The 12428-nt window shown below is 45.6% G+C and overlaps 1 protein-coding gene across 1 annotated transcript in view; it reads right to left on the reverse strand.

The window, feature by feature from the left end:
• Window positions 1-12428, reverse strand: part of LOC124722285 (alkaline phosphatase-like) — a 658646-nt gene that overhangs the window by 421526 nt on the left and 224692 nt on the right. The window contains exon 3 of the mRNA XM_047247471.1: window positions 779-957. Within this exon, the coding sequence (XP_047103427.1) occupies window positions 779-957 (179 nt within the window). The remainder of the gene's footprint in view (window positions 1-778; window positions 958-12428) is intronic.

Genomic DNA, 12428 nt, shown 5'->3' on the forward strand with positions numbered 1-12428 from the left:
TGCTACCAACCTGTCTGCATGCTAGACACACTCGACCTACACTTGGAGGTGTGGTCGAGGGTGCGATTTCGTATAGCAATGCTAGCACTCTCGTAGTTATCATACGCAGACTGATTGCATATTTGTTCGTTAATCTGGTGATTCAACCTGTTGTGCTACCATTGATGAACAGCATTCCAGCCAGTGCTGTCACTGAATCTCCTTTTCGCTAATATGCACTAAGAGGGCTGCAGAACTGAGCGTAGTTATTTGATAGTCTGGGAATTGTCAATAGTATCACATGTTCTTACTCTGTGATACATTGCGGAGATGTTTGCGAATCAACCCAGAGTACTACAACAGAGCCTAGTAACGGGTACATAGTATGCCACACGTTAGTATCTCTTTGTCAGCCAGATGCTGGCAATGACAATTTCTCCTTTCATCAGTATTCGAATGGGTTATCTATGGGACGAGAAACGCACCATTTAGATCATGGAAAAGTAAAGGAAGAGTTTAATTTACTATGTCATCGACACCGATATCACAAATACGTAACGTAAGTTCGGACTCGAAAAAGATGCGCAGGGAATCTGGTTGTGGCCGTTTCAACGGAAACATCCCGGCATTCGCCTTAAGCGATTTTAGGAAACCGTGGGAAAGCTAAACCTGTTGGTCAACAGTGGATTTAGACACCGTTATACACAATTGCGACTGTCCATTGTCAGCTGTTGAATCGTGTCATACTCTGTTTCATGTTACATGCAGATAAATGAACTGAAGTGTGGTTGATACTTACCGTGATATTGCGACCTGGTGTGTCTTCGACGAGCTGCCTTGCGATGTCCTTGCAGATCTTTCGCGTAGCTGGCGACATCTTGGAGTCGTCCTCCCAGTAGCGGCTAGCCGAGTGGGCATACAGGGCAGCGGGCGTCGCGTGCGTCACGCGTGTGTTCGTCACGATGCCCGTCGCCATGCCTGCGCACACCATACACCACCATAAAGATCAGAGGCAGTACAACATACCTGTGCACACCATTTAGCATGACAATGACCAGGGCCAGTACAGCATGCCTGCACACATCATACATTACTACCATACTGACCGAGGCAATACAACATATCTGTGCGTACCATTTACCACCAAGCTGCCCAGAACTAGGGCAACATGCCTGCATGCACCATACACCACCACACTGATCAGAGTCAGTACAACATGTTTGCACACACAATGCACCGCCATACTGGCGAAAGTCTGTACAACATACCTGCACACACCATACACCCGAGCGGTTCTAGGCGCTTCACTCCGGAACCGCGCTGCTGCTATGGTCGCACGTTGGAATCCTGCCTCGGGCATTGATATGTGTGATGTCCTTAGGTTAGTTAGGTTTAGGTAGTTCTAAGTCTAGGGGACTGATTACCTCAGATGTTAAGTCCCATAGTGCTTAGAGCCATTTGAACCATTTGAACCACACCATACATCGCAATATCGACTAGAGGTGATACATGTATACACACATTATACATCACCATACTGACTAGAGGCAGTATAACATGCCAGCGCACACTATCGCCGCCACACTGACTAGAGGTAGTACACACATAAAAATCATACTGTAGTAAAATATGCCTGTCTTAATCCCAAAATACACGATTAACAGATGAATGAGTAATGGAAGCACTTTGTGTTACTGTTTTCTATGTGTGGTGTAAAGTACCCAATAAGCTCAGAAGTATCGTGGACTGCGGGTTTACACGAGGCAAAATCGTGACCATAATTACAGAGTATTTAACAAAAGATAAATTAAATTAGAAAAGTTTTTCTGGAATTTCAGAATTATTTTTAATTTACTTGACGTTGGCATTACTTTACGTCACGAGCCAAACAAAAGAGTGGTAAATAAGCATTACATTTCAGTGGAAGGAATCTGTCAGATACTTCACCATTCTCACTAATGGTTTAAAGAAATGCTCTGTTCTTAAAGCTGTATCCAAAACAGCTCTCTGACTTCGTGCTTCGCTGATCATACTGAGTTCCTCAGTTGCATAGCTCCACTAGCAGTTGTTTCTTTCTACATAATATCGCTCGATTTCTTCCCTTGCTCTCTTCCACACTCGGCTATTGGTCTCTGTCTCACTACCTGGTTTTTGACAATAATTGTTGCATTATTGTCGTTTGATCAGAAATGTAACTTTTGACTGCCTACAACCTTAATTGTTTTATTTTGTTATAACTAGTATATCCTAACATAATGAACTGCTGCATCATTACACAACAAGTATGTTTCAGAAGGCACTCACAACAATACCAATGGTTAATTGCGGAAGATATGTATACTTGCAGCCGCGCAGGATTACCGAGCGGTCTAGGGCGCTGCAGTCATGGACTGTGCGGTTGGTGCCGGCGGAGGTTCAAGTCCTCCCTCGGGCATGGGTGTGTGTGTTTGTCCTCAGGATAATTTAGGTTAAGTAGTGTGTAAGCTTAGGGACTGATGACCTTAGCAGTTAAGTCCCATAAGATTTCACACACATTTTTTTGTATACTTGCAAACCATGTGTATCCTCAAAATGGTTCAAATGGCTCTGAGCACTATGGGACTCAACTGCGGAGGTCATAAGTCCCCTAGAACTTAGAACTACTTAAACCTAACTAACCTAAGGACAACACACACATCCATGCCCGAGGCAGGATTCGAACCTGCGACCGTAGCGGTCGCGCGGATCCAGACTGTAGCGCCAGAACCGCTCGGCCACCAGCGGCCGGCGCATGAGTATCCTGGTTAGTGCAAAACTGAGTGACGTCGATGAGAATAATGCAACGCCACTCGTCAACAAACCATGCTTTCCGGTTAGCATACCATTCAAGATGCAGCTGCCTGTTGTGTGAACGGCTGCCTACGCATGGCGGCGGAGATGCAGTAACCTGGCTTCTGCTGGTCTCCAACTAACGGCGAGGGAGTGTTCTAGTCAGTCGATTACTTGTACCCGGATGGCAGCAGCAGATGTGAAGGGGTTATGATGTGCTTGGCCGACCGTAACATTAATGACACGCGTCATTCTCTCCACGGTCCTAATCAGTCCAAAATCGGAATACTATTATATCCAAACCCCCGCATGCCTGAATGTCGTACAGCCCTGCCAGACGGTCACATGTAGAGTTACAATGATGCTGTTTTCAAAATCTATCAGACGCTTGTATGATTGCCTGAAACCACAAGACGGCATTTTTTTTCAGTTTGTCATGGTCCTTTACACTGCTCACTGATCACCTGACGCAGTGCACTCCCATCATACAGGGCGCAACTAAACGACACAGTCGTTGGATTGTAGTTGGACTTACGAGGAACAAATTCAGAACAGGAACTCCTGTTACGTTCAGTGACGCTTCAGAACATCGAACTTGTAGAGTCACACGCCTGCGGCTAGGCCACCTCCTCAAGACAACACCTACAACCCCTGGACGTTTGTCGGTTCCGTTTCGTTATACTCTGTATGCACTGTTAGGCTTGATAACATGGTCACAGGAAGAGACCACCAGTGTAGTCTGGTGGCTTGTCGTATCATCACACATCATTTTTACAAAAACAGATCATTTCAAACCCCAATCACCTCCATACTGTCGACGGCAAGGTGATGTAAGAAATGAACTACTCTATCAAGATACCCACCTGGCATCGAGTCATATCTATGAGCGAATTCTAAAACATAGCACTGAAAATAATTTTTATTTTGTCCTCCTTTGTTTTGAATAGGTTTTGAACAGCATTATGTTTTCCGATGTTCCTCCTAAGAGTCGTCAGACGTATTTTCTCTATTGTTTCGGCAGGTACTTGTCATTTCGTTTTTGCGAGCTGTAACTGGAGTCGCCCAAAACAAATACTGCTCATCACGTCTTTCATGCTATGTCTAATGTCGATGGAAAGCGTCGGTTTGTTCCCTGTTGCGAACGAAATAATATTTAAAACAGAATTTAAGTATCCAGTCGATACATCTGTATCCAAACAGTCTAGTATGGCCGGTCGGTGTGGCCGAGCGGTTCTAGGCTCTACGGTCTGGAACCGCGCGACCGCTACGGTCGCAGGTTCGAATCGTGCCTCGGGCATGGATGTGTGTGATGTCCTTAGGTTAGTTAGGTTTAAGTAGTTCTAAGTTCTAGGGGACTGATGACCACAGCAGTTAAGTCCCATAGTGCTCAGAGCCATTTGAACCATCTATAGTCTGGGAGACGAGTCTTTGGTATTGACAGCTCGGTAGCGTCTTTCCGTTGCCTAGCGACCGCAGGCAGGCAGCCAATAACGGCCTGACTTTGAGCGGGTAGCAAGGGCCACGTTGCCGCTCTGAAACCCGGTCGCGCGCGCTTATGAAACTTACCAGTGTCTCGCGTGCAGGCGGTGCGGTCGTTCGTCGTTTGTCTGAAGTTGAATTCGCAGTTTATTTCGTTTTTGCTGTTTTTAGTGTTTCTTTGTTTATGTTTCGTTGTAAACAATGTCTAGTGCGGCGGGTAGTACCAGCCCAACACAAGAAGTGAAACGGAGGAAGAAAAGTGTGCTACACACCCAGGCCCGTGAATTCGTGTGCTCTGTGAGGGATTACTTTGAGAAAGAAAAGGACAAAGGTGGGCCTTTAATTCCTGTTGTTCAGGTTGTGAAGAGAACAGCAGCAGCATTGAAAATAAGTAAGAACACTGTTGTAAAGATAGGGAAAGAACAGTATAGTGTAGATTGTGACGAGCATGGCACAACAAAGCTGCACACACCAGGAAAGAAGCGACCGAGAAATAAGCAGGTGACAGCTTTGGACGATTTTCAGAAAGACGCTATTCGTCGTCATATATACAGCTATTATAAGAGAAGGGAACATCACAATCTATCTAAATTACAGGTGTCGCTTCAGAAAGACGATCTTTTTAAAGGGAGCAAATTTTCATTGCGTAAAGTGTTGAAAGACATAGGCTTCAGCTATTCACTGTTTAACGGACGCAAAATATTAATGGAAAGGACAGATGTAGTTGCATGGCGGTGCAGATTTCTGCGCAGGATCATGGGTGTGGAATTCGAAAGTATAGTGTGGTTAGATGAAACTTGGGTCAATGCCAGCCATTCTTTACGTAGAGGCTGGAATGATGGAACGCGCGAGGGGACAATGGCAGTGCCTGTTGGCAAAGGAGGGCGTATTATTGTCTTACATGCAGGAACATCGAAAGGTTTTGTGCCAAACTGCTTGAAAAAGTTTCGGTCAAAAAAGACGGGAGATTACCATGAAGAAATGAACAGTGTGGTATTTCAAGAATGGTTCGAGACATCGCTTATGACGAATCTGACAAGTCCATCAGTGATTGTTATGGATAATGCGCCTTATCATTCCGTTGTTCACGATAAGGCACCAACCTTGGCAACAAAAAAAGACGATATCATTCAGTGGTTGAAACGGCGAAAAGTAGATTTCAGAGAAGATTTAAGGAAGGCGGAACTGCTCGAAATTGTGGCACAAAAGAAACCCCAATTTCCCACATATGTAATTGACGAGATTGCTAAAAGGCACGGGCATGTAGTCGCGCTGCTCAGTCGCTGCTGGAGTACTGGTTTTTCTTCGTGGCTTACTGTCTCGTTAATTAATATACCCAAGACAAATGTTCAAATGTGTGTGAATTCCTAAGGGACCAAACTGCTGAGGTCATCGGTCCCTGGACTTACACGCTGCCTAAACTAACTTAACGCTAAAGACAACACTCACACCCATGCCCGAGGGAGGACTCGAACCTCAGGCGTGAGGGGCCGCATGATTAGTGATATAGCGCCTCTAACCGCGTGGCCAATCCGCGCAGCTATAGATAAAACAAATATTGCATTAGACTAATTTTGTACTGGTCTACTGAAAGGTCACGTACAATTCCTCAACAAAAAAAGACTTTGTTCGTAACGCGACACAAACCGATGCCTCCAGCAACACTGGACGTCGCATGAAAGATGTGATAAGCTGTATTTGTTGTGAGATGACTGCAGCTACACGTTGCAAAATCAAACTTGCAAATATATACTGAAACACGAGCGACAATGTGCCTGACGACTCTTAGGATCCCAACGACAAACTTCCAGATGATTTTGAGGGATACCTACATTACTGGCCATTAAAATTGCTACACCAAGAAGAAATGCAGATGATAAACGGTTATTCATTGGACAAATATGTTACACTAGAACTGACATGTGAATACATTTTCACGCAATTTGGGTGCATAGATCCTGAGAAATCAGTACACAGAACAACCACCTCTGCCGATAATAACGGCCTTGATACGACTGCGCATTGAGTCAAACAGATGATGATGATGATGATGTTTGGTTTGTGGGTTATCAGCGCCCGTACAATTATCCAATCTTTGCTCAGTCCAATTTCGCCACTTTCCTGGATGATGATGAAATGATGAGGACAACACAAACACCCAGTCATCTCGAGGGAGTCAAACAGAGCTTGGATGGCGTGTACAGGTACAGCTGCCCATGCAGCTTCAACACGACACCACAGTTCATCAAGAGTAGTGACTGGCGTATTGTGACGAGCCGGTTGCTCGGCCACCATTGACCAGACGTTTTCAATTGGTGAGAGATCTGGAGACTGTGCTGGCCAGGGCAGCAGTCGAACATTTTCTGTATCCAGAAAGGCCCGTACAGGACCTGCAACATGCGGTCGTGCATTATCCTGCTGAAATGTAGGGTTTCGCAGGGATCGAATGAAGGGTAGAGCCAAGGGTCGTAACACATCTGAAATGTAACGTCCACTGTTCAAAGTGCCGTCAATGCGAACAAGAGGTGACCGAGACGTGTAACCAATGGCACCCTTTACCATCAGGCAGGGTGATACGCCAGTATAGCGATGACGAATACACGCTTCCAATGTGCGTTCACCGCGACGTCGCCAAACACGGATGCGATCTTCATGATGCTGTAAACAGAACCTGGATTCATCCGAAAAAATGACGTTTTGCCACTTGTGCACCCAGGTTCGTCATTGAGTACACCATCGCAGGCGCTCCTGTCTGTGATGCAGCGTCAAAGGTAACCGCAGCCATCGTCTCCGAGCAGATAGTCCATGCTGCGGCAAACTTTGTCGAACTGTTCGTGCAGATGGTTGTTGTCTTGCAAATGTCGCCATCGAGACGTGGCTGCACGATCCGTTACAGTCATGGGGATAACATGCCTGTCATCTCGACTGCTAGTGATACGAGGCCGTTGGGATCCAGGACGACATTCCGTATTACCCTCCTGAACCCACCGATTCCATATTCTAACAGTCATTGGATCTCGCTCAACGCAAGCAGCAATGTCGCGATACGATAAAGCGCAATCGCGATAGGCTACAATCCGACCTATATCAAAGTCGGAAACGTGATGGTACGCATTTCTCCTCCTTACACCAGGCATCACAACAACGTTTCATCAGGCAACGCCGGTCAACTGCTGTTTGTGTATGAGAAATCGGTTGGAAACTTTCGTCATGTCAGCACGTTGTAGGTGTCGCCACCGGCGCCAACTTTGTCTGAATGCTCTGAAAAGCTAATCAATTGCATATCACACTATCTTCTTCCTATTGGTTAAATTCGCGTCTGTAGCACGTCATCGTCGTGGTGTAGCAATTTTGATGGCGAGTAGTGTACTTTGTATCTTCATATAATGTACCCACGGTCTCAGGCGGGTCGTTACTGAGATACTGCATTTCGTTCGGTTTCGTGCCCCATTTACCTCCGTATCTGTACTGCACTGAAAATAGTACAAAACAGTTCAAATGTCGACGGTATGTGCTGCATGTCTTCTTTCCATTCGCTCACGGTACCTTCTGTTTAAAAGAGTAATGCCTTCTTTTAATATGTTTCTCTCAAATGTGTATTCAGCACTGCTCGGCTCTGTCTAGAGTTTTGTTTTCCGTAACTGTTAGATGTGCGTTAACAGTGATACAAAGTAATACTATGGACAGGCTTATTGATGAGGAGTTGGTCAATACAGGGTGATTTTTGTCCCCCGTGTACACACTCTAGGGATTGATCGATGGGAGGATGAGGAATAAAAAATATAGGAGGATTTTTGTCCCCCGTGTACACACTCTAGGGATTGATCGATGGGAGGATGAGGAACAAAAAAGGTCAAATGAACTTGTGTCCGGAATACATGGTTTCCAAGCTACGGGTTGGGTTGTTTGGGGGAGGAGACGAGACAGCGAGATCATCGGTCTCATCGGATTATGGAAGGACGGGGAAGGAAGTCGGCCATGCCCTTTCAAAGGAACCAGCCCGACATTTTCCTGGAGCGATATAGAGAAATCACGGAAAACCTAAATCAGGATGGCGGGACGCGGGATTGAACCGTCGTCCTCCCGAATGCGAGTCCATTGTGCTAGTTTCCAAGCTATGGACCATTTATTTAGTCATAGGTTGTTACAGAGGTTGCGGTCTAATACGCGCTGTCTCACTCAGCCACAGTTACAATATATGTTGAAAATGGTTTCCATGTGCCTCAAAGCATGCGTGTACGCGCTGTAGCATGTTCTGTCTCACACGTTCACATCGGCCAGGCTGTATCCGAACAGTGTCAAAGGCGGCATGAACACGCTGCTCCAGTGTCTCCCCATATGGAATGGGCTCTTCATACACGATGCTTTTGAGATGGCCCCATAACCAGAGATCCGCTGAACGAGCAGGCCATGTGGCTGGACCCCCTCGCCCAATCCATCGACCAAGGACGACATGCTTGAGATGCGTCCGGGCGTTAACGGCGAAGTGAGGTGGAGCACCATCATGTGGCAGCTACATAACCCTTCGAATCATCAATGGCACTTCTTCCAGCAGGGGAGGCAAACTCACCCGCAAGAAACGCCGATAGTTCCGGCCTGTTAGGCGACGTGGATGGAAGACTGGTCACAAAATACGGTCGCCAGTTATCCCGGTCCACACATTCCGGCTGCGTCGATGCTGATGATTCATGTCACCATACCATGGAGGTTCTGCGTACTATTCCACAGATGACAGTTATTAAAGTTGAAGATACCACTCCGTGTACAGGTGACTTCATCTGTGAATAGAATGAATGACACAAATCCCGGAATCGTGGTTGCCCGGTGAAGAAACCAATGATAAAACTGCTCTCGATGCCGACAGTCTGTCGCTAGTAAGCCCTGAATGCGCTGTAAGTGAGACGGGTAGTAACAATTGTCATGGGGAATGTTCCACACGGTCGTCTGCCTTACCCTGTACTGGCGAGCCAACTGACACGGCGGTCGCCTTCCACAGTGTCAATCATTTTCCTCCAGGTCTGGTGTCCGAACATTTCGGGTACTTCCTTCATGATTTCCTGCTTCCTGAAACGACTCTGCCTCAGACAAAGAGCAAAACACTGTTGCAAACATTGGATGCTGCGGTTGTTGTTTGTGGTGTTAGGTCTTCTGGTACAACTTTGCTCCCCGCTTCCGTAACTAAACGCCATGTCGGCAAGCTCTCGATTCGAATACGGAACCATTGTGTACAACGCTGTAACACATTCAGTGCAAGGTGAGTCAGTAAGAGAACGACACGGACACAATATTGCCAGTTACTATGGCAAGAGAGGGCCCTAGACCATGACATATAAGAACAGTACCACCCTCTAGGAGGAAACCATGCATACTGTAACAGTGACTGCATGGTACAGCGTGTATTAGACCGCAGTCTCTGTAACTAAATATGATTGAATAAATGGTCTCTAGCATGGAAACCACGAATTTCCGGACATAAGTTCAGTAGACCTTTTTTTATTCCTTATCCTCTCATCGATCAGTCCCTACAGTTTGTACACGGCGGAAAAGATCAATATAGCTGGTGTATGGATTCACTGGATGCAAAGGAAGAGCGGTACAACAACTTTACGCTGAGCTGCTCCCTCACCGATGGAAACTACATCGCTGTACTTCTGCATTTGGTATTTTCGCATTACTCTGTGTTGTACATCATGGTTATCGTATGTTACAGGTTTATTCACTGTTGTGAAGGTCTTTTCACAGGAACAAGGGTGACTAAGGATAAATAAAATTACCTTATACTCTGTAACGATCCGCCAGACACCATGGACCCCTCTGAGAGCGCTCACCATGTACGAAGTGAGTCAGCTGACCCTAGAGATGTCGTTTCATGCAAACCACAACGTTATATCTGGCCTTCAAAAACCACGCGCGAGGTATCCACACTTTCTCGCTCGCTACGTCCAAAGTATTAGTCAAATGGTTCAAATGGCTCTGACCACTATGGGACTTAACTTCTGTGGTCATCAGTCCCCTAGAACTTAGAACTACTTAAGCCTAACTAACCCAAGGACATCACACACATCCATGCCCGAGGCAGGATTCGAACTTGCGACCGTAGCAGTCGCGCTGTTCCGGACTGAGCGCCTTAACCGCGAGACCACCGCGGCCGGCAAGTATTAGTCCTAAAAAAAAAAAAAAAGAAAAAAATGAACAGGACATTTTTGTGAGAAATTTTATGTACCTAAATTTTATACTGCGGTACGTTTTTGCTAGAGGTCGTAGTTCACGAGTTATTCAAGAAATATGTATAAAAGTTACCTTCAAACGCACCCATTACGACGCTCAGCGTCCACCGGTCAGGATTTCTGGTATGTTTTTCATGGCACTTCCTCGTAAAAGTGTACAAAAGTATGCTGCTGTACGAATTAAATCCCACATTCTACCTTTCTTGATCTTCAATGACTGGCCTTATTACGCCATCGGCTTAGCGCAGCACTTACGCCGGCCGCGGTGGTCTCGCGGTTCTAAGCGCGCAGTCTGGAACTGTGCGACTGCTACGGTCGCAGGTTCGAATCCTGCCTCGGGCATGGATGTGTATGATATCCTTAGGTTAGTTAGGTTTAAGTAGTTCTAAGTTCTAGGGGACTGATGACCCCAGCTGTCAAGTCCTATAGTGCTCGGAGCCATTTGAACCATTTTTGGAGCACTTACGAATTGTAAAATTTACGTTTGTTTTAGTTTCACCTAAAATTTTTGTGAATTTTGACAGCATAAAATAAACAATGAAATCATTGTATTCGTCAGGCCTTCTGATGCGAAACTACTCTGCTTGTGAGGACAAACTTTGCATCGAATTGTCATCGTAATTCGTTTTGGTGCAACGTTTACAAAAGTCGTTTTTCATTCATTGCCCTCACGGGCACGTTTAAGTCAATAATGTTAACAAAATAGCCGGCTATACTGGCGACGTAATAGCCCAATAAATGGAGACCAGAAAAGGTCGAATATTGGGAATAATTTGTGTAATCCTAAATTTCTGTACAGTGGTGGGAGTGAGTGCCACGAACAACATACTAGAAATCCTGACCGGTGAGGGATGAGTGTGAGAGTGGAAATGGGTTTGAGGGTCACTTTTCTGCGTTTTTATTGAATAATTCGAAAACAATGGCCTGCAGCGGAACTGTATCCTAGTATAAAATCTAACCACATTAAATTTCCTACAAAAAGGTCCTGTTCATTTTCTCTGCAGGATTAAGAATTTGTGCGTAGCGTGCGAGAGAATATGAAATTCTCGCACATATTTTTGAAGGCCAGATATAGAGTTGCGAGTTGCATGAAACAACATTATTAGGGGCAGCTGTAACACTCTGTATATACCGGATTATTTCCTAAGTGGTCAGGTGGATTTTGGCTAATGTTTCCGCATATTTTTTCAATTTCGGTTTCGACAGAGTGTAAATGGACTCGGGCCAAACAAATACCGCTTATCACATGTTTCATGCGTCACCTAGCATCAACGGAAAGTGCCTGTTTGTTTCCAGTTAAAAAGGGAAGTATTTTACAGCAGAATTTAGCGTGGCCATTCGATAGAAAGGTCCCAAGTTAGTTTATTGTGGTTTTCAGTTTAGAGATATGTAAACTCCCGGGGAAAAAAATACTGTACCATTTTTGAGGTTTCCAATTCACTCAGGATTTACTGTTGCAACGGTAAATATGGACTGCAAAAATGATTTCATTTACAAATAAATAGCACAAGCGGTTCTGAGGTTCCAGTTATCGACCCATGCTGAAATGCCCATATTAGTACATGGTGTAGCCCCCCGGGCGGAAATGAACGCGCTGACACTGGCATGCAACAGATCGTACAGATGACAAATACTGTCAGGGATACATTATGCCACGCCAGCTCGAGCTGTTCCCGTTGTTCTGTAAGAGCTGTTGGTTGTCGAGTCGCACGAGTCACTTCTTGTCTAATCATATATCACACCTGCTCAATTGGAGCGAAGTCCGGAGATCGTGCTTGCCAGGGAAGTTGCTGCACGTCTTGCAGAGAACGTTGAATTTTACAGGCAGTATGTGGTCGAGTATTACCCTATTGTAACAACACATCACCTTCCTGTTGCAAGAACGGCAAAAGAATGGGTCTAACAACTTTCTGCACATACTGAGCGCTGGCTAGC

The sequence above is a fragment of the Schistocerca piceifrons genome, chromosome X (genome assembly GCF_021461385.2).
Source record: "Schistocerca piceifrons isolate TAMUIC-IGC-003096 chromosome X, iqSchPice1.1, whole genome shotgun sequence".
NCBI classification, from domain to species: Eukaryota; Metazoa; Arthropoda; class Insecta; order Orthoptera; family Acrididae; genus Schistocerca; species Schistocerca piceifrons.